Source organism: Formica exsecta, unplaced genomic scaffold (assembly GCF_003651465.1).
Source record: "Formica exsecta isolate Colony F162 unplaced genomic scaffold, ASM365146v1 scaffold201, whole genome shotgun sequence".
NCBI lineage: Eukaryota > Metazoa > Arthropoda > Insecta > Hymenoptera > Formicidae > Formica > Formica exsecta.
Window position 1 is genome coordinate 2,728,848 of NW_021849308.1, and position 22,359 is coordinate 2,751,206.

Sequence of the window (22,359 nt, forward strand, 5' to 3'; positions counted from 1 at the left end):
TAGTACGAGATGCAACAGAGCGTTTATTAGCATATCAGCGTGTTGAGCTTAGAGAGGCGCGCGGAACAATAAGACCACGCGTGATAATAATATTACAAGTAGTATGTGTATGCGTTTAGAGAGTAAAAACGAGAGAGAAGCATTGAATGAACGTATGATGGCTCACGATTGTTTCGGAGAAGCGAGAGATGTTGTATCAAACGTTCCTTCATCGGTTGCGATGCTGTCGATGCTGCTGAATTACATATGTCGATGATTGTTATCAATAGTAGACGCATTGCGATTACATCAGCTTGCTCTGTAATAAAAGAGGAACAATATATTAGAAATTACACTAATGCAAAATATCAGTGTCGGATCAGCAATACGTCGTTTATGCAATTTGCGCATAAAGTTATGAAAGCGCAGAAATGAGCCTAGAGAATAATTGAACGCAAGAATATGAATATCACACGCGACAGCATGTAAAGTAAATTAACAGATGAATTTGCATATAGAAAACATATTGCTGCATCAACGAATGGAGAAAAAGTGATGAGATTGTATTTAGGTTCGTTCCTAAATTAGATTCAAGTTGGATCTTTTTTATTTCTACTCTTTAAGAATGAATCTTGCTGATAACAATGCAGGGGATGTGCATTAATAGTTTAACTGACTACTTAGTAGGGGTATTTTTGTTCTATTTTTTTTGTTTGATTGTTTTAACGTTTTTCCGACAAGTATAAAGATACGCTATATTTATAAGTTTCATACGTACAACTATACATTAATTTTCTATTTTAATACGATGATATGTTTTGCTATAAAACGATAGGTTTATAATCGAATTTTTTTGTTTACTTTTAGCTATGAAGGCAGCATTAGAATAATTATGTTTATTGTGAAACAGTATTAACATTTATAATACAATAAAGCGTTATAATGGAGCAAAATGTGCAAAATTTATGGATTGAATTTCGATAAGAGATGGTTGATTTATTACTATATTATTAAGATTATTATTATTGTTTTATTATTATTATGTATTATTATTATCATTATTATATTAGTGCAACTGTCGTTATTGCCACTATATTACTGATGTCACCAGCTAATGGCAATTATTGTAATTATTTATTCGTGATAATTAAGGAACTACACTGGATCTTGAGCATAAAAGAATTTAGTGAAACTTTATAATAAAATATGTGCATAGGTTGAAAGAAAAGCGACAACTCATTTATAAAACATAGTGAATTCGATCTGATTGCGAGCGTATGCCGAGAGGGCAAACCATCGATGCCACGTAGATGAAAAATAATCGATAAAATCGGTAGTACGAGATGCAACAGAGCGTTTATTAGCATATCAGCGTGTTGAGCTTAGAGAGGCGCGCGGAACAATAAGACCACGCGTGATAATAATATTACAAGTAGTATGTGTATGCGTTTAGAGAGTAAAAACGAGAGAGAAGCATTGAATGAACGTATGATGGCTCACGATTGTTTCGGAGAAGCGAGAGATGTTGTATCAAACGTTCCTTCATCGGTTGCGATGCTGTCGATGCTGCTGAATTACATATGTCGATGATTGTTATCAATAGTAGACGCATTGCGATTACATCAGCTTGCTCTGTAATAAAAGAGGAACAATATATTAGAAATTACACTAATGCAAAATATCAGTGTCGGATCAGCAATACGTCGTCTATGCAATTTGCGCATAAAGTTATGAAAGCGCAGAAATGAGCCTAGAGAATAATTGAACGCAAGAATATGAATATCACACGCGACAGCATGTAAAGTAAATTAACAGATGAATTTGCATATAGAAAACATATTGCTGCATCAACGATTTATACTGCAGTATCGGTAGCATCGAACGACCCATGGCGTCTACACGGCGGATAGTATCGCGTGCGCAAATATATGTGAAAACAAAGTGTACTTGCGTAATGAGGAGCGAAAGGAACGCTTACGTTAGATCGAAGTCTCCAAAGCTTCACTGAGGCTTTTATCGGCAGAATTTTTCGTCGCGCGAGCGGCACGATAAGAATCGTGATGAACGTTACGAAGCATGTGTGTAATGCAAAGTTACAATATATTATTCTCACGACTCAGCGAACGTCGAGAAATTCTACCGACGAGTGTAAAAAATAAATAGTTATTTATAAAAGTCACTCTAATATCGAGGGCGAGAGAGGAGGGGTGAGGGATGATGGTGCGAGGGGCGCGACGCAGGGATGGGAATAGCGCGCGAACGGAAGATATGCCATTTTGAATTATTATTTTCATAAGGAACGTGTAATATAAAATATAATATATAATATATCAATATGGACGAATTAACAGCATCATCGAGACTTATGATCGCGACGATGATGATGGTTAATATTATTATTATTGCTATTATTATGGTTATTGATTATGATTATTATGGAATGACGATGATTATTATAACGAGGAGAAGAAGCTAATGCAGTATATATATATATATATATAAATAAATAAAAGTAATTACACTTAACACTTACGTTAGGAAGCTAGATACATACATTTGATGCAAGCGAGAAAATGGAGTAACCCACGCGTTCGACGAGAAAAGTCTAAGTGACATGAATTAACGTCGTACACATTTCTATATCAAGATAAATCACGGGGACGTATATAAAGGACTAGCATTTTTTAGCGAACGTCGTGGATACGCGCATCTCGTCAAAAATTATAGGACACGAAATGGTCAAGTATCTACGAGAAACGCTTAAACACTTTATCTCGAGTTACATAAATCTCTCTCCCTTGTATATTTAAAGACATGTACACTATTGCATTACTTTGTTAGATTTCGCGTTTCGTTTCTCTCGTGGACATATTTTTCGTGGCGATATTGAACCAAGGCAAATTCTGTCGAAGTAATATCATGTCGAACTTGACCAGTATCGAGAAAGGACGAAAAAGGGTTTCCCGACGTTCGCATATTTTCGCGCCACGGACGTGTTCCCGTATTCGAAACGTAAATTTGATGATTTGTTTCTCCGTTCGTTTTTGTCTTACGTGAACGCCGAGCCGAAAGTTCTCTGTACGACGTACCTTATCCCACACACTTGAAGCTCGCATACAGATTACATAACTAGCTATTACGGACATGGCCATTAGCAGAGAAGTGTACCATTCAGATAGTTTATCATTAAAGAAACGGTAATCATCATAGGTATATATTAACGACATTATTTATATTATTACGCATATTATATATAAATAATTGATAACAGATACTAATCCCCCCTAGGGTGAAATATTGCGAGGGGGGAAGGGGTGGGAAAGGGGGAGGGGGGAAAACTACGAAAGGGTCGTGTCCACGTGGGCGCGATGGCGGCGGTGTGTCATTTTTTTCGGAATGACGTCACCGACACGAGAGTGAAAAAAAAAAGATAATGAATAAACCGCCAATTACTTTAACTTCGACAGTACTATTATTTGTATATGCCGAACGATTATGCCGTTTTCAGCGCAACATATTTTGGCAATTCTCTTTGGTGGTATGGTTCACATGATAGCGATCGCGTTACGGTGAGAGAGAGACAGAGCGAGAGCGAGAGAGAGAAAGAGAGAGAGAGAGCGAGAGAGAAAAAGCGAGAAAGAGAGCGAAAGAGGATGGAAAAACCGGAGAGAGGGAGCGAAAGAGGAATAAAAGAATAAAACAAACGAACAAAATAAAAATCAGAAGTTTCTATACTTTTTACGGAGATTGTTATAGTCTAAGCGCACACTGATCAAGGCATTCGTCGCTCGGCAAAAAAAGCATAATACAATTATTAATATAAAATTTATAACAGAAATAAAATAAATGAAGTTAATAAATATGTACACTGTATAATAAACATTATTTCCTATTAATAATTCATGTCTCTTTATTCAATCAACAAATTATGTCACATATCACAAATGAATATAATTATATAATTTTATTATACATTATTTATATGTTTTTTTATACATTTTTCAATTATAAAACATTTTCTTTATATTAATAAAGGGTAAGTATAACTTTTTTTAATATACAAATGTACATTGATTGTGTATATTACTGTTGATATTTTAATCTACTTTCCCAACTGTCAGTAATACAAGGCGCTTGCTGTGATGAATGATATTTTTAATATAATGACAACTTACACAATATACAAGATAAAAGATAATTTTTCTTTAGAAAGTTATATAATATATTTCCTACGTAAACATAGAATTATGTAGAGATTCCAAGTCTTTCTCCCTCTCTACCGCTCGCTTCTTTTCCTTCCTGTACATTTCATATTCTTCATCGTCTGTCGGCAACTCGTATCGGCAGAGTGGACACGAATTGGTCTGAAAATTTACATAATTTTAAATATGAAACAATACGCGCAACAAACACTTATATTTATATATTAAATATGCTTAATTTTTTATTTGTTTAATTTTTATACGTAATACACAATTGTCTTTTTATATGTTAGCTATTCTTATATCACAGAACTAGTCACACCTTTTCTAACCAAGGTACGATACAGTCATGATGAAACGCGTGATGACAGGGCATCGATTTCGCTTTATCGTTCGCCTCGAACTCTTTCAAGCAAACTGGACACTGTTTAGTTTGACTGGATTCAATCTTAATCTCCGGCAAAGTTTCCACCGCATTTTTTGACGCTGGCGGTGGAAGTTTTGTGTCCTCTCCGAGTAATTCCCACATGCCATAATCTCGCAAAAAACGTGCCATTTGAATCAGATGATTCGGCGTCTCTCCGTCATCTAAAGGCGTCCAACCCATTTCCTCGAAATAATCAGACATATCGTCGAAATTGCAATAAAATCTGCTTTACACGTGAAACTACAAACTCAATCGCATTCACTTTTGTCGTAATAAATGATAACTTCTTTTATCTTTGATCTTTGCAGCCTTCACTTTACGGATATGTTTGTATTATTGTACAACTATCACGTTATGTGCAACAACCTGTCAAAAACCTCAAGTCATACTGTTGTGAGAACAAGTAGTCACAGTTTGGAACAGAAATTACGAGTATATTAGAAAGGCTTCGTTCAACCAAACATTGGAGCGGAAATTACTACAACTACATTGAACTTTAGTCAATATTAATCGTAAGATAAATCAACGTTATTTTTGTATTTTAACTTTATACATATTAAAATTTGTTTGTAAAGTATATATTTATATGTCTGAAAAAAAGAGAGAATATATTTTTAACTATTAGAAAGAAGAAACTTTTTTTCTTGCTACTTTTGTGTGGCAACCGTTATAACCATAGTCTGATAAAGTAACTTTTCAGAGAAGAACTTTCTTGAGATTCTTACTCTACAAACACTGATGATGCATATTAAAACTCTATTGAAACTCTGAAAATTTAATGTTTATAAACTTCTCAGTTTGATATATTATTCGATAAGGTTTATTCGAGAAACTAGCTATACCTTAAGCTTATTTTATAAAATATAAAAATTAATATCAATATTGTTTTACACACACACACATTTATACTAATTTACATAAATCAAAACTAATTTACATATTTACAGACATATTACAATTTTTAATTACACTAAGGTTATAATATTTAGGCATCAAATATGTTTCAAAACTTTGTACATTTAATAAAATGAAGTATGATTCCCCCCACAATCTTTGTTATGAAGGTAATCACGGAACCTGTTTTAACTGCTTTATACATACATATATCCAGCAACTTGTTCGAGCTATCATTAGAATCCATCTAGACGTCGGCGGATTAGTATCATTTTATTGCGTTGCGCAGAGAGAGAACACTCCTCTTTATGCAATATTTTGTTATGAGTGTATAATTTTCACGTACATATTGAGCGACGGTATTACGGTAAGAATATTTTATTAAAAATTAAAATATATAAATTTAAAATAATAAAAAGATTCTAGAGATAATAAACAACAATTAAAAAGAGCGCAAGGAGCAATTAAATGGATGTTCGTAACATAAAGTCAAATCTAAAAAACAAAAATTACGCAACAAAATTTATAACGTTTTCAAGTGAAGCAAGGTTTGATTGCTCTGAGAGTAATTAAACCCAATCGATCAAAAATAAATTTTGAATTTGATGAATATAAATAAGTATATCTTTATAACGCAAAACAGTATTTATGACATCAAATTTGCTTCACTCGAAAACGCTATTAATAAATAAAAGAACAAAAGATATTATATATAAGTTAATTGTTAATAGATCTTGAATTATACAAATATTTTTTGTTCTTTAATTTATTAAATTTTGTCACATGGTTCGTTTTTTTCTTTTTTTAAATTTAACTTTATGTTATATGAACATCCGTTAATTGTTTTTTGTGCCCTTTTTAATTGTTGTTTAATATGTAATTTTTTTCATAATTTAATATCAAATTTTTAACAATTATTTTTTAAAATTATTTTACAAAGTAAAAATCTGTACAATACCGATTAATATATCAAACGCCAAAGTTATATTTTAATTTGCAAAACTTAACTTGGTATATTAATCGTATTAATTAGAACGTAACATATTATTAACAACATCTCTAATTTTTTAATTACATTTTTATTTTAAAGACATGACATAATATATTTGAGAAAATGAATCAAATTTTAAATATAACTATATTTAATTTTAATTAAAATTTTTTGATTCTAATGTTTAACTTGTTTAATTTTTAATTTCTATATGTATAATATTGAACACGGCATTTACATATTGCAGGAAAAACCAAATTTCAGTAATAATGTGGTGCACAGGAAAAAGCATTATCTTTGTCTGGCTGCTATGCATCCGGACAATGATAATGTCAAGTAATATCGAGAAAAAACATCATACTTGTGATTTGCCGAATACTTTAATCGAAGAAATAGACTCCTACGCGCCCATAGTGCAAGGTATAATCTATGAGGCTACGCAAGGTTCTTTCAAAGGAAACACATGGCAAGATTTGGCGAATTTTGTTGATAAATTTGGTCCAAGGTTCAGTGGTACCCAAACACTCGAGGATGCTATCGATTATGTGCTCAACAAATCGACTAGTTTAGGTTTAGATAATGTACATGGTGAACCAGCTACTGTACCACGTTGGGTCAGGTATAAAACTTTAAAACGCTTTAAATTAAAATTATAAATTATTATTATTTAGTATGTTGATTTTTTATGATACTTTGAAGACTTCTGAAGAGTATCTAAAACGTTCAATTTTTATATGAAAGAAGAATTTTCTGTATAATATTATATATTTGTTTGTGTGCCTCAAGTAATGCGCTTTAACTCATATTTGACGTCTTGGTTTCTTTCATAACGCAGAACCAGATTCCCTTGTTTTAGAAATGATTAGATATATAACACTCTAATTATCTCAAAATAATAGTAAGAAAAAAATATGATTATTATAATACAAATTTTATTATAATAAAATTTTCAGGGGTTCAGAATCTGCAACTCTATTGCAACCAAGAATAAAAAATTTGGCGTTATTAGGACTAGGTTACAGTATCAGTACTCCAGAAGATGGTATAACTGCTAACGCTGTGGTGGTGAATAGTTTTGTAGAACTTAAAGAAAGGGCGAAAGAGGTAGATTGAATAAATAAAAAGAGACGATATAATACGTATTTTTATACATATACGCGATTATAATACAGTCATTTTCGGTTATATCAGGTTCCAGGGAAAATTGTCGTGTACAATGAAAAATTTGTCTCGTACGAGGAAACTGTGGAATATAGAAGTGCGGGTGCCACGAAGGCAGCAGAATTGGGAGCAGTGGCTGTTTTGATCCGATCGGTAACACCATATTCGTTGTATACTCCGCATACCGGTGTGTTGAGCTATGGAGAGAATGTTACTAAAATCCCAGCTGCTTGCATAACTATCGAAGATGCGAGTCTTTTACGAAGAATGGCGGATCGAGGTAACGGAAAAAAGTTTTTTAATTTTAGACAATTGATAATACAATAGATTATATATAAACTAATATTTTAATTTTTTATTTAGGTGAAGAAATAGTAATAAATCTGAAAATGCAAGCGAGAAGATATCCTGATACGCAGTCACGCAACGTTATAGCAGATATCACCGGCTTTAGCAATCCTGAAAAAACAGTCGTCGTTTCTGGACATATAGACAGTTGGGATGTTGGACAAGGTGCAATGGACGATGGAGGCGGCAGTTTTATATCTTGGAATGCTTTAAAATTATTAAAACATCTCGGGATTCGGGCGCGAAGAACAATAAGGTGATTTAAAATATACAGCACATAAAGCGGAACAAATATTTTCAAAATTAGATAATATCACAAAAATCTTATTAAACAAAATTGAAGTGTTTTAGAAAAGATATATCTTTCGAATATATTTACTCTTTTCTATGCAAAACGGGCGAGAAAAACTTTTTAGAGAGAGATTAACAAGTTTCTTTTTTTTTAATACGTAGAAGTATATCTTTTTAGTATGCAATATACATATATTTAAACGAATACGTGTATGCGTGTGACTCTAGTTCATTCAATGCTAATCAAAGTCATGAATAGAGAAAATGTGAATCTCTGACCTCAAAATCCGTTTATTACGATTTTATATTCAGAAAATAATTTTATATTTGAAAGATATGTGCTTTCTCTTTCTAAAACACATTACAATTTTGTCTAATTACATTTTTTCCATGTCATCAATATCTTTAAGAACATTCATATTTTTCCTGTCTCGTATTGTTTATTATAAAAAACAATGATAAAGACAATATTTTAGTGTCTATTACTGATAAATATTTTGTTACATAATAAGCTATTTTTACAAATTACTTTCTTTCTAAAACACATTACAATTTTGTCTAATTATATTTTCTTTATGTTATAAATATCTTTAAGAACATTCATATATTACATGTCTCGTATTGTTTAAAAAACAGTGATAAAGACAATATTTTACTGTCTATTACGGATAAGTATTTTGTTACATAATAAGCTATTTACATATTACGCAGAATGATAATGTGGACTTGCGAAGAACTTGGCATTATCGGAGCTCGTCAATATATACAAAGACACACAGCACAGAATGAAAATTTGCAATTCGTAATGGAATCCGACATGGGCACATTCTTCCCGAAGGGCCTCGAATTCACTGGAAACAATTTAGTTAAATGTATACTTCAGAGAATAATGCAGTCAGTTTCTCCATAAATTTTATACTATTATAATATTTTCACGCTTTATTTCCGTCCGATTTGAACGTTCGTTCTTATAATCTAAATTTTTGGCTCGAATAAATCCAGTGATCTTTCATTTATCTCACTTCAAAGTATTATTCAAAATTTTACAAGTTTATTAGTTTTTAAAAATAATTTTAAAAATATTATTTATTATGAAATACAAATGCATAAAATTTTTCACATTTCTAGATTGTTGGCTCCGATGGGTCAGATGAAATTGAGGAGCCCCTGCCAGGGGCCTGATATTGATTACTGGATAAAAGCTGGCGTACCAGGTGCCAGTCTTTGGACACGAAACGGAAAATACTTCTACTATCATCATACGAATGCAGACACCATGCTGGTGGAAAATCCGGAAGCCCTGGATATGAATACAGCCATATTTGCAGCGGTATCATTCGTTCTGGCAGATATCAGCGCTGATCTACCACGACACAATTACACAGCTGAATTATCTTAATAAAATTATCTAAATGTGTATGTGTATATGATTATGATCGAATGTTTATAGAGAGAAACCGTTTTTATTTCAAATATATCTATATATACAATCGCAGAATATAAATAATTAGGTAATCTATAATGCAGTTTAAAATCTTTCAAAGCGTCAAAATACAATGCATATGAACAAAATTTTCCGAATCATCTTTTATTTAATCTCCTTGTTTAAAGAGTTTGTTAAAAGATTATCGAATCAAAATTTATTATATAATACATCAGCTCTCTACTTTCAATATAATACAAAAACTATAATTAATAGTGCGTATATATGCTTCACAAAATTTCACTTTGATGTAATACATGGGGCTTTGAGATATACATATATATACTATACTTCACATGGTTCACAATTTACACATAATAGAGCAAAATAAATGATATTTATATAAAAACATTTTTATGCCAAATAACAACAGGACACATACATCCCATTGGTCACAAACAAATTAAAAAGTAAAAAATGATAAGCTGAATATATAATATTTCACATATTAATTTCAACATTTAAGCATCTCATTTTACAAATTATCTCTGTTTTTTAAAAAGAAAAAAAATCTTGATCTTTGTTGATTCTGTTAAATTATCAGTCTCAATCAAAAGATATATATTTTACTGCTTATATTAATGTATCCTCATCTTGATTTGGAAAAACCATCAATAAGGAATGTTGGGACGTCGTTCTCTGACTCGAAGTTAGCAGAGCGGTTTTCTCGCCTCCACTTCCGTTGATCGAACAATCCGGGGAGCTGCCGTCGAAAGCTATATAATTAGTGGTCGTGCTGCTTGTGGATGGCATATCGTTGAGATCCGGCGACGCTAAAGGCGGCGCTTGAGCCGACCGATTAGTACCGTCCAAGGACATGAGCTGCAAGCTGTACGATTCACGATATCCGGAAGTGCTGGACGTATCTTCGTCCCAGGAAACGTCCGACACCTGAGGATGCAGATGGTGATGATAATAGTGACAATGATGATGCTGGTGAGTCGCTACGTGAAATTGCTGCTGGTCCGTTGGTACGCTGGTACTTTTATCTCCGTCCGATTTGCGAACAGATAGACTTCGCCTAGAACGAATAGATGAAGAATCGGATGGAATGTTAGATAACGGCGGATCCACTGCTGATGCTGATGATGCTTGCACGAATGATTTCGTCTGGCTCGCGGTTTCCTCGATAAGAGTTGCATCCTGCTGTTCGGATTTTGTCTGAGTCATCTGAAAAATAGTATCGCATATTTTTGCGAAGATAAATTTAAAGTTTAACAATCTATAAGTAATTAAATTGTAAAATAAATAATCCGTGTAAAGTTAATAGATTTAGTAACATAATAATGATATATTGATATAAAAATACAAACGCAAGCGCGCTACGTTTTTATATTTTTAATGGATAATTTTATTCTAGTTTTTCATATCTTTATATAAAAAATATATAAATTTTGTCACCTCAATGTGACTCTTTCGACTTTTTCTTAAGCGGAAGGTCTTCTTGCTTTGTCCCATAGAACGTTGTAAGCGAGGCCTGTCGGTATGGAATTCTCCAGAACCGTCTTCGATCAAACTGCTCGGACTTAGTTGGCTCGTCACTGTCTCTCCTGGCGGGATAGTCGATGATCATGTCGCGTCTACTGTCTTATTCACAGATTCTACTCTACGCTCCATCTACTCATGCTCCTCTTTCAAAGTGTATTCACAATTTTAAATTGTTTTCGAAGCGCGCAGGAAGTACGTTATACCTGCGTTCTGTGCTCGATGAAACATATGACACTATATCTAATAAAATTTCCTTTACAAAATTATATATAGAAATATACTATATTACTTTTGAATTCAAATATTCTTAGATGTATGTGGCGATAAAAATTTTAAAATTCAGAATTATAAGGTGCATTCTTGGTGAACAATCAAGAGATTGTTTAATCATTGTTCTAAAACAAAACATTGGCATTTTGATATATAGCGAATATAGTTCATATTTTTATGAAAATGAAATATTCCATGCTCGTAAATGCATGACTGAAAGTCAGATATATACCGATCATAAATTATTACTATGCACAAAACGTTTTATAAAGGTTGATATTGTGATGGCAAGACATCTCCTGCATATATAATACAATATGATACCGCATGTGAATTGCATGTTGAAGATTGAGACATATTAATATTCCTACAGAGAGAGAACATGTGTGTATGTATTTATTACATGCATGCAAGATTGTATTTGTGAACAAAACACACGAAGCAATTGTTTCTAATATCCTTTTATGCAAAGAAAGCAACAATGTGAGAGAATATATTACAAGACAGAAGATATCAATTGTACAATTACATATAAACAAGTGTTACACGTCCATTAAACATTGATGAACAGATATTATACAGAAAGAATTGTTTAAAAAGCATCTTACAAATTTATAGAATTGATAAGATTTGAAAAAAGAAATACGAAAATGCTTATCACATAATGTTTTTCTTTTTAGATCATTCCAGCAGTATAATAAGCAACTTCTATTTTCTGAAAAAGAATTGAAGAATACTAAACTCTGGTTGTAAACTACAAAGGTATAAACACTGTGATGTATATAAATAGCAATGCGTGTAATCTGTTTTGTTGTCTTTTTTTAATAAACTATATATATTTGAAATTTACCATAATTTATAAAATTTAATAAAGATATATATATATATATATAATATTTTATCATATGCAATAGCCCAATTAAATTTGTCTGGTTGTAAACTACAAAGGTATAAACACTGTGATGTATATAAATAGCAATGCGTGTAATCTGTTTTGTTGTCTTTTTTTAATAAACTATATATATTTGAAATTTACCATAATTTATAAAATTTAATAAAGATATATATATATAATATTTTATCCCATGCAATAGCCCAATTAAATTTGCATAGACTATCTAAACTACGAATCTGTTTCTATTTATTTTAATTCCTAAGTAATTATCAATATGAGGCTGATTTATTTAATATATCGATCAAAAATAATTGTGCTGTGCAATGTGCAAATATACAATATAATCGAATTTAATGCAAATAAGATAAATGTAAAAAATAAAAGAAATCTTTATTACAATCTTGCATTTTTCGCGTAAATTCCTGTCCAAAATCATCTGTACAAAAATGCAGTAATGATATTAGCGAAAAGTGGATTGCGTTTATGCAATACGTCGGTGTTATTACGAAAAATAGATGAATTTGAAGGAATGAATAGAAATATATATTCTGTAAAGCTATAAGTTTTTAAATCATATCTTCAAAATCAAACATTTGATCGATGTAATCAAAATATTTTTTGAACTTTTAAAATTTTAGAGATTAAAAATTCCACTTCACAGAAACAATTTCTATAAGTTTGTATAATTCATCTATTTTCGCAATAATATAATTGAATACCATACCATTTCGGAAGGAGAAAATAGGGTCTTCAGAAGGATATGACAATAAGTATATCGTGTATAGTTAAGCAGGGATTGAGGGATTTACCTGATGAGTTTCTAAACTCTACGGAAGAGACAAAGCGCAGCTTTGGCGCCTTTTGATGAGGTAAGATAGGATGAAGTTTAACATGGTTACGTTCATCGCTAGTAGAAGATGGTTGGAATCTATCTGAAACATGCCACATCGAACGTCTAATATGAGGGGAAGGATAACAAGTAAGACAGACCACACCACGATATAGATAATCACGCCAATATGTTGCTCACGATCGTACATCACGCCGATGTTGCACATTTTTGAGTTAGAGTATTGGAAACATCGATTAATTATCATGTAAATATGATGCGATGAAGTGTCATGTACCTGTAGTCTTAATGATTTTGCCGTTTTATATTTGAAAATGACGTTGTCCTAAAATTATAATTTAGAAGCTCATGAAAATCATTTATGGGACTCTGCAACGAACTTCGTATATTTTTCGGTATATGTACTTTGAAATATATTGCGAGTCTGGAAATAAGTTTATTTCCATATGTTAATCTTATAATATAAATGTAATTTAGTACGGTAAAAAATAACTGCAGTGAATGAGAACTCCAATGTGACGAAATATTATGTACAGGTATTGACGGTATGCACGATGATAGTTATATAAAATTTTCTCTAAATATCTGTACGATGTTGCTTTGACCAGAAAAAAATATATGTAGTATTTGTGTATATCATGTTATAAAAAGATTATCAGAAGCGATAGCAAGACAAAGAATTCCAAGATGAAGAATTTTGATGATATCTGTATTAATCAATTAAAATTAAAGTATTAAATGTATCTTCGAGTTACGAAGATTGCTAAAATTGAGTGTGTTGATACAGAATTGTCGATATTGATAGATGTTGTTGTTATGCTAACTGTAAAAACAATCAGCGACAGTTAGTTTCGTGCTTTCGAATAAAAGAGAAAGCGATAGAACATCGAAACAACTACGTAGTAGAGAGTGACTACGCAACGATCAATAGGGTACCAACTGTTGGACATTACCATTGTCTAAATACTGCTATGTAATAAGTTCCTTATGATTCTGCATATAAAACGTGATAGAGGAGACGATAATAAATATCAGTGTTCTAAGAGAAAACACCGTGAAATGAGATTGCGCACACTTTCTTTAAAAAATCGTTGTATTTATTATTTTTATTTCGATCATTTCAATATACTTTCTTTTTTATTTCGTATATTTTATTTACTGTTATCTAAATTATGTGTATATATTTTACCAATCTTGTTTCACGGCAGTAAATTTAGGAGATAACAAGAAGTGGACGAAGATCGTGGTGGGCGACGGAAGAAATAGGAAGAGATATGATCAAAATTACGAAAAAAGTGATAAGCGTGAGAGGGACACACACCAGCAGGATATATATATATATATTTATATATCATAGATCGTGTCAGAATTGATTGAGTTTTAGAATCGGTCCGCTTACCTCCGTTCCCTAGCTAGCAATGGAAGCAACGTAATGATCAATGTGTCAATCATACGACCGATCAGAAAGATGCAAACGACTCTTATGCCTTTTAAACACATGACGCCTTAAATGATATATGCGATTAATAAAGGAATTTTTTCTCAGATGGAAAAGGGAGAACGATATAATCGTCCGTCGACGAGAAGGAATTCTTGTTCGTAAACGAAAGGAAAACGCTAAACTGTTTAAGTTGCAAGCCTCACTATAAAGGGGAATGAAAGTGAAGACGATGCAAATCGCGCGAAAAACTACGAGCAATAAAAGGAGAGAGCAACTGTTGTCACTGAGAGAAATTGTTGGCAGTGATCTATAGACAATGGCTCGATCCAACTGTGGTAGCGGTCAGCTGTTTTCGTACTGCGCGTACGACAGTAATGAAACGTATGCGAGAGGCTTGCAGTCGCATCGATCGTAATCGACAGTGTTCGGGACCCTTTTTATAGGATTCATCGAAAGAGATGGAATACCTGTCGTCGACGGCGTCTGCTGTTCGACGCAGGTCTCTCCGTTGATCGTGTCGCTCGCTTCTCGCAAGGTGGAAGATCCTGCGCTCGATATAGATCCTGCAATTGAGAGATGTAATCGATGGTATTGCAATTCCGAAAAAAATAGCGCTGGAATATGCGCTTGTATAATAGCGCATGATATTTGTCAATGCAATGGAATGTTCTAATCTGATCTGATTAAATGTTTATCAAAATTATTGTTAAACATTTGGAATAGCTTTTATGACGCAAAAAGTAAAGAAATAACACAATACCGCCAATGCGAGTACCGCTCGGCACTGCTGTTACTTGACTGGATTGCATTGTTTTGACAGTACTACCGAAGTTGGATTGAGCCGAATGAGGTTGCAATTGGGCTGTTGTAGAATGAGACACCAGAGTCTCGGAGGGTGTACGATTTATGTGAGCTCTAGATCCTAGATCGCCGGTCAGAAGATCCATCAGAAGAGACGGCCTTTGAGTACGCGGTTGACCTTCGGCTATCGGATGCATGTCCGCTACGCTTCTCTTAGGTTCCGGTTGCATTTCATCTGTATATTAAAATTATAAAATAATTGATCGAGAATTTTCGATTAACTTAAATTATCCGTGATTTATATGAATGGTACGCGTATTTTTGAAATATGGTACGCGTTTATGAAATAAGTACGATGATAGATCAAAAAAGCAGGTCTGATTCCAAAAGTGCATTTTGATCAATAAACAACAAAATAACGCTTTTTCCTATAATGCCTTTTTTAATGTATTAAACTAATTTTTTTGTATACAAATAATGCAGTAAATTCTTTACTAGAAACTCAAATACGTAATCATTAATTAAATTATTTTATTTTGCTAAGATACTAACCGAATCTTCGATCTTCAATTTCCTCTTTCAGATTCTTCAATTCGTGAATGAGATCCATCAGCAGCGCTCCCCGAGATTTTGGTACTTTGATGCTGCCGTTGATTTTCTCGCGTATAATGCTATGCATGTTTCGCTCGTGCTCGGATATCGGCGCCTGTCCGATCTTATAAACGATGAACGGAAGCATCTGAATGTACAAGGCCGTGCGGTGCGTTACCACGAATTCTATGAAGCTCCAAAGATATATCGAAGCTTCGTTACGCTTGTTCAGAAGACGCATTGTGCGTAAAACTTTCGGCCATTCCGTTCTCAATTCAGTTTCAAAACATATCGTCATTATTTTAAGCGCTGAAAACAAACAGTCAGATATGTATTGTAAGCATGTATTGTTCACGACAGTAAAAAATATGTAATGTAATTCACATAACAATAATTTTACAAAAATCATATAATAAGTTATTTTTTTTTTAACTTTTTTCTAAAACTTTGTTTAAATTATTTTTTTTGATAATCTTACCTAGAAACGCGACTTGATATAACGTTAACGATGTTTTTGTTAAAGTTTTCGGATCTCTCGCGGCAAATGTTAGACTACCGGTTCTTATATCCGTCGATGGTTTTTGCACCGTCAACGGTGCTTTCATGCTCGGCGGCCAAAGAGTGTTCAATACAGCCGTTAGAGCAAAACTGATGTCCGATTGCTTCAGTTTCGGTACATCTAAAAACAGCAGTAACGTAAGATGACGCAAATAATTCGTAACATAACTTTCTTGAATAATATAAATTATGCATTTTTACCTTTTCTTCCAGTCCCAATGCGCAAAAATAATGGTATCAACAAGTTCAATAATGCATTCTCGGTACGTGTCTGGTTAGCAAACACGCTCTGACCACCGAGAACATTTTCCAACGAATATCCTTCGCCGAATGATATCACGTGCAATGCGATCAGACGTAAGACCGTCGAGCAGAAATGCGGAGGTGGTATCTTACTCATTACAGCAGCTGCAGAAGCCGAAGTTATGTCCTCAGGTGGAGTATCTCCGACAATCAGGGCCTAAAAAGTTGACGACGATTAATTAAAATTAAAAATTCGATTAAATTGAAATAGATAAGCAAATTCGCCGATAGTAGGAATTCTTTCATCGTTTACCTGACAAGTATTCAATAGTGTCTTTAGATATTGGAAATGTGCGATATACGGACTTTTCGACAAGGTCTCGTAAACTCCTTTCAAAAGATTACTGGCGGCGACCCAATTGGTATTCCTTCTGACGGATGCTTTCTTGTGTATTTTACTAAAAATCTTATCCAATCTCCTGAGAATGAGCGTTAACGCCGGTCTCATATCGTCGGCCGCCCATTCGGTCGAAGGAAGAATATCGTTCATATATCTACGGAGACCACGGCAAGCCATAGTGGTGGGATCATATGGAGAGATCTTCAAGAGGCTGTGAGCGATATCGGCTAATCGCTGCACAAAGAGACGCATTATTTGCAATTGCAGTTATTAAATTCTCTGCATTGCGTGGATAATAACATTGTGACGAGATAACTCGTCACAATGTCATTATCAGTTATAAACATCTTTTTTAAAATATCAATTTTTTTCGCGAGACAAATGACAAATTGGTTACAAGAAAATTCATTTCTTTATAATGATTTATTAATTTTTAAAAAACTAATTATTTTGATTATTCATTAAATTTATTGTATAGTAATAAACTGTATTGCAAATTATATATTACAAGAATGGATAAATTTACCACATGGCACTTTGAATCCAATAACTCGATATTCTTTCCGTCCTGAGACTTCTTGTTGAGTTCTATCAAACGAGTTGAACAACGAGCCACAAAATCCCCAACCATATTTAATAAAGTATTGCGAGGTCTCCTAAATTCGTTTTTGTGGAAATTCTCAGCGTCCTCATTGTCTCGATCGTAAAAACGTCGAACTTTCGAGTGCTCTATGTACTTTGTCGTATGAGTATCGTCTTCGAAATCGAAACCCGGTGAATACGGGCCTTTACCGTAATTTTTCTGACTAGAACCTTTATGCTCTGGACTAGATTTCTGCGGACCATTGTAATACCTGCGAGAATTAATGAGACGTTAACTCCTGTAATATAAAGATAGAAGAAGGAGAAACAATTACAAGAAGCAAGTTATGACAAATTCAGTACTTTGTTAATGCTTCGGAATTGTTAACTAATGTCTTCACTCTTCCGATTTCGCCACCTTTGTACAGGTCCAAATCCGCTTCCAGGGCTTTTCGCGGGAATGATGGTAACTTCATAAGTTCTTCGTGAAGAAACACGACTCTCTGCACCACCATATCAACATTCTTCAAGATTGCCCAGGTCAACAGTACTTTTCCTATCTCTACAAACTTGTGCATTAATTCCTGCCGTTGTAACGCATTAAATGCGTCCTCCGGCTTCATGTGAACGAGTTCAATTTGCGGGAATTGAGATCTCTTGAAGAAATAATAATCTCTAACGTATGACGACGGATTATGTATTTGATCTGGAATTTAATGAGATGTTAGTATAATGAAATTATTATTGCATAACAAGGATAAATTAAGGAACTAACGCGTTTTATAATCCACGAGGAAGTACTCGTGCTGTTTCGATTCTTCGACACCGAAAAAGTCCAAGGACTCTCGAAGTATCTGACAAAATTGCGTATCCTCTTGGACCGGAAATTGCGAGGGTATTTCTCCGGCATCGGGATCCTGTGGACCGTGAACGATGATCTTTTTCGCCGACGGAACATTCGCCGTAAGCAGAATTGACGCATCGCATTGTTCCTTTCGCAGAATCTGCTTTAGGTCTTTAAACATAATGCCGTGTACACTGTGTACAACCTAATATCAGAGAATTATCGTCAACAATCTCTTATTAATAAAAAATTTGTAAAGAAAATCGAAAAATGCACGCAGTTTACCATCCATAAGATAGACAGCGCAGTTCCAATCAACTTTTGGCCCTCCTCGTGCGGAGAACGCACATAAAACATGACGTATCCAATGATATAATTATACAGTGCGAATGCAGCTTGCTGTGGTAACTTGGGTACAAATCTAATAAGATGTCTTAAAATCTTGAACATCAACTCTTGTTTTTCTCTCGTCAGACGTTCCAGCACATATCGAAGAAACAAAGCGCTATCTTCTACCAGACAACTCCAGATCACCTGATATATAATATAAACTTCAACCATATTTTAAATAATAAATAATATTTTAAATATTTTAAATAATATGTGTATATATATATAATCATAGTTTACAAATTTATAAATTATGTTTTACTTGATATGCCACTTCATATACGGCATTTCCATCATCGGATACTGCTGGATCATCCAAAAGATTGATAATTTGAACGATCGCTGAACATAACGACGAGGGAAACAAAGAGAGAGCCGACTGGCTGTGATGCGACGTATTCCTCGGGACTGTCTCACCTGCATCCTCATCTCCCACATTACCTGCATTGAAAAAAAAAACGTCGCTAACAATGAATATTGATACATTCTGACAAAATAAATACGTACCTTCGTCATGATCATCTCCTACTGGACTGGGTTCATAAGCAGCCTGGACGGTAATTGGTATCGTCGTTATCAGAAAGTTCTCTCTTTCTTCCCGCTTTTTATCATCCTGCGCCTGAAGAGCTTTCTTGATCAGTTCGGTCTGCTGTTTCTTTCTCGTCTTCGTCGCCGTCACCAAAGATCTCTAAAACAAAAGCAATCCGTTAATCTTATAGAGAACCTAAAACATCGTTTGCGATAATTACTTACATGACGTTCCTGATTGATGGTGACTTCCTCCACCTTAGTCTTCACTTGTGGCATCCAAGGCGGATCAACCACCGGTAAGGATTCTATTCCAATCTTTGGCGATGGCAGAGTGAATTCTATTCCCGGCGGAGGCACTTTGAAAGTTAAATGTGCCGCCTCTTCCATCCGCGGCCATACCTGGTATCGCAATTTCCATAGAACTTGAAACCGCAAAATAGCGTTGATGCGTACACTGCTGCTACTGTGCTGAAGACCTTTGTGCATCAGCTCGCTGGCCTGATTCGGTGCTCGCACGGCTGATATTATGAAAAGTGCTGCGGCGGATGCGGCAACTTCTTGATTGGATTCCAATAAGAGTTCCCACGCGACAGGCAGCACTTCCACAAACAAGTCTTCCGTTATGACAACCGCTCCTTTTATTAAAGTAGCCAAAGGTGCGTGAAAAGCATCCTTTACTTGAGTCTTCACGTATTTTAAAATCGGCGGTAGTTCTTTATCCTCTTCAACATCATCGTCCGCTATGATCTTTTTCGAAGATTCTTTGCCTTTTTCAGAATCTTGCTCTGCGAGATCTTTTGAGGAATCCCGTTGAGTTGATCGACCGGATTGAGAACCATCAAGATTTTTTTCTATTCTGTATAAATATTAAATAAATTAGCACTAAATATAATTGTAAAAACCATAGTTATTTACACAAATTTTCAGTTTAAAATTTTTAATCGTGAATTACATTTTAATAAAAATATTTAAATAATTGAAAATATTTTTCAATATTTATTCAATATTTATTCAATCAACAAATATATTGTAGCATAATTCCAAGTTACTTGTATTTGCGTCCCACGCTGTCTTTTCTTCTGACAGGCGAAACCTGCGTACTGGTTTGATCGGATACCTTGCGGCTACGTTTGTCTTTCTTGCTGTCTTCCTTCTTATCAGTATCGACGTCCAATAAACCCGTTCCGTTCAAAATGCCAAATTTCTCGCCGTAGATCTTTCTCACGGACTTTACCAACCTGCTGCTAGCACGCATCTGTCGCCGATGACAGAAAGGATGGCAGAAATTCTGATGGGAGCAGTAGAAATTGAAGGAATTGGCGAGCTGTACGAGCACCTTCATCCACGGGAAATTCTTGTTGGTTTCGTCAGTTTCGTTGCTATCGCTCGGGCTCTCTGGTGGTTGATCGTCGCTGAGAATACCCGGTGATTCCTCGCCGCTAACTTCGCCGGCAGCACCGGGTTCGGATGTGTCGCTTCTATCGGAAAGCGAGCTCACTTTCCTCTTAGATTGAATCGAATCTGTTCGTTTTACTGTATCTACAAATAAAATCTCATGATCAACTAACATTACTAAATATACATGATTGGCGATTAACAATATATAATCGAAAAATTAATTAGTAACTAAAATTAATTTTCCAATAATATTACATAGTCTACGCTTTAAAACATTTATTTGTAAATTATATATCAATTTTTTATTAGGAAATTAATAATATTTGTACTATTCTTTATTTTGTTATTTTTGTTAAAATTTCACTTACATGCCTCACACTCTGTGTCTTTGCCTTCTTTAGTATTGCGACGAAGTTTAAGGCTCCTTTTTTTAAACGAACCAGTTCCAGCAGGACTGCGACGAAGGAGGAACGGTCTACTTGGAGGTGCTGGCATCCTTTTCGCTTTTTCTTTTTCAATGTTTTGGGCTTCTTCCCCTTGGATCGTAACCGTCGATTTGCTGCTACCCTCGGACTCATTATCAGGCTCGTACAGAACAAAACTAATTTTACGCTCTGCTACAAAATTAATTTATATTTATGTCAAGTATTTTATAACTCATTTAAATAAATGAGATATCTAAATCTAAGATATAGTGCCCGTTTTAGTAATTTTATATACATATAATTTTTTTCTATACTAACCGATACCTTCACGATTAATAACTTCACCGGCAATAGATTGAAGACTTTGCGCAGATGCTTGTGAATGACCCATAGATGATAAAGCCACGCTCCAACGTCGATTCGCCTCTCGACTATACATTCTTTCCCAAGGTGGGTGACGTTCCTTTGTTAGCAGTTTACTTGACTTTGGTAATATTTGATAAGTCTCTCTTAAGAATGCTGTTACTTCCAGGAGCAAAATACAAGCAACGTGACGCAACGCGAAGGGGCATTGGGATCCATAACTGTTTATGCTAGCTAAAAATTTATTAAATTTTTATTGTATTTTGTTTGTGACTGTGCTCAAATAATCTTGTAATATCTATGCAAAAAACGATTACCTTCATCGAGAAAATCTTCCTCTTCGTCTTCCAGAATTAAATCTCTCTGTTTGCTTTCGTCGGATACTATATTGGTTACTTGTTCCATATTATGTTTATCCTCAGCTAAGAATTCTTCCAAGCGTGCTCCTATAGCCTATTTTAATCACAATTTTATATATCATTCCATCAAAAAATATTTTAATTGAAAAAAGTG

General features: G+C 34.1%; 3 protein-coding genes across 3 annotated transcripts in view; 1 reads left to right on the plus strand and 2 right to left on the minus strand.

Moving 5' to 3' along the window:
• Positions 1-3,354: 3,354 nt before the first annotated feature.
• On the minus strand, positions 3,355-5,032 carry LOC115234614 (E3 ubiquitin-protein ligase RNF181-like). Its single transcript, XM_029805811.1, has 2 exons — positions 4,504-5,032; positions 3,355-4,343 (listed from the first exon to the last, which is right to left on the minus strand). Exons 1-2 carry the CDS (start codon positions 4,807-4,809, stop codon positions 4,209-4,211), a joined length of 441 nt encoding a protein of 146 aa, XP_029661671.1. The 5' UTR covers positions 4,810-5,032; the 3' UTR covers positions 3,355-4,208.
• A 682-nt stretch (positions 5,033-5,714) lies between these two features.
• On the plus strand, positions 5,715-9,865 carry LOC115234613 (carboxypeptidase Q-like). The gene is made up of 7 exons (XM_029805810.1): positions 5,715-5,869; positions 6,741-7,112; positions 7,447-7,597; positions 7,685-7,934; positions 8,018-8,258; positions 9,005-9,187; positions 9,422-9,865. Exons 2-7 carry the CDS (start codon positions 6,763-6,765, stop codon positions 9,690-9,692), a joined length of 1,446 nt encoding a protein of 481 aa, XP_029661670.1. The 5' UTR covers positions 5,715-5,869; positions 6,741-6,762; the 3' UTR covers positions 9,693-9,865.
• Positions 9,741-22,359, minus strand: part of LOC115234616 (protein unc-80 homolog) — a 37,073-nt gene continuing 24,454 nt past the window's right edge. Inside the window, exons 28-47 of the mRNA XM_029805812.1 lie at positions 22,164-22,299; positions 21,802-22,080; positions 21,427-21,675; positions 20,710-21,199; positions 19,883-20,516; positions 19,637-19,817; positions 19,392-19,570; positions 19,025-19,273; positions 18,671-18,944; positions 18,259-18,601; positions 17,840-18,167; positions 17,227-17,547; positions 16,872-17,130; positions 16,591-16,791; positions 16,074-16,421; positions 15,481-15,756; positions 15,188-15,283; positions 13,239-13,361; positions 11,178-11,326; positions 9,741-10,946 (exon numbers count right to left, since the gene is read on the minus strand). Of these exons, the coding sequence (XP_029661672.1) occupies positions 10,350-10,946; positions 11,178-11,326; positions 13,239-13,361; positions 15,188-15,283; positions 15,481-15,756; positions 16,074-16,421; positions 16,591-16,791; positions 16,872-17,130; positions 17,227-17,547; positions 17,840-18,167; positions 18,259-18,601; positions 18,671-18,944; positions 19,025-19,273; positions 19,392-19,570; positions 19,637-19,817; positions 19,883-20,516; positions 20,710-21,199; positions 21,427-21,675; positions 21,802-22,080; positions 22,164-22,299 (5,712 nt within the window). The 3' untranslated portion in view covers positions 9,741-10,349. The remainder of the gene's footprint in view (positions 10,947-11,177; positions 11,327-13,238; positions 13,362-15,187; positions 15,284-15,480; positions 15,757-16,073; positions 16,422-16,590; positions 16,792-16,871; positions 17,131-17,226; positions 17,548-17,839; positions 18,168-18,258; positions 18,602-18,670; positions 18,945-19,024; positions 19,274-19,391; positions 19,571-19,636; positions 19,818-19,882; positions 20,517-20,709; positions 21,200-21,426; positions 21,676-21,801; positions 22,081-22,163; positions 22,300-22,359) is intronic.

What these genes read in the sequence shown, in the direction of transcription:
- LOC115234614 (XM_029805811.1), bottom strand. Translation starts at nt 4,809, where the DNA reads ATGTCTGATTATTTCGAGGAAATGGGTTGGACGCCTTTAGATGACGGA. An exon ending in TCGTACCTTGGTTAGAAAAG is followed by an intron (nt 4,344 to 4,503) that starts GTGTGACTAGTT and finishes GTAAATTTTCAG; the next exon opens with ACCAATTCGTGTCCACTCTG.
- LOC115234613 (XM_029805810.1), top strand. Translation starts at nt 6,763, where the DNA reads ATGTGGTGCACAGGAAAAAGCATTATCTTTGTCTGGCTGCTATGCATC. An exon ending in ACGAAGAATGGCGGATCGAG is followed by an intron (nt 7,935 to 8,017) that starts GTAACGGAAAAA and finishes TTTTTTATTTAG; the next exon opens with GTGAAGAAATAGTAATAAAT. An exon ending in CGGGCGCGAAGAACAATAAG is followed by an intron (nt 8,259 to 9,004) that starts GTGATTTAAAAT and finishes CATATTACGCAG; the next exon opens with AATGATAATGTGGACTTGCG.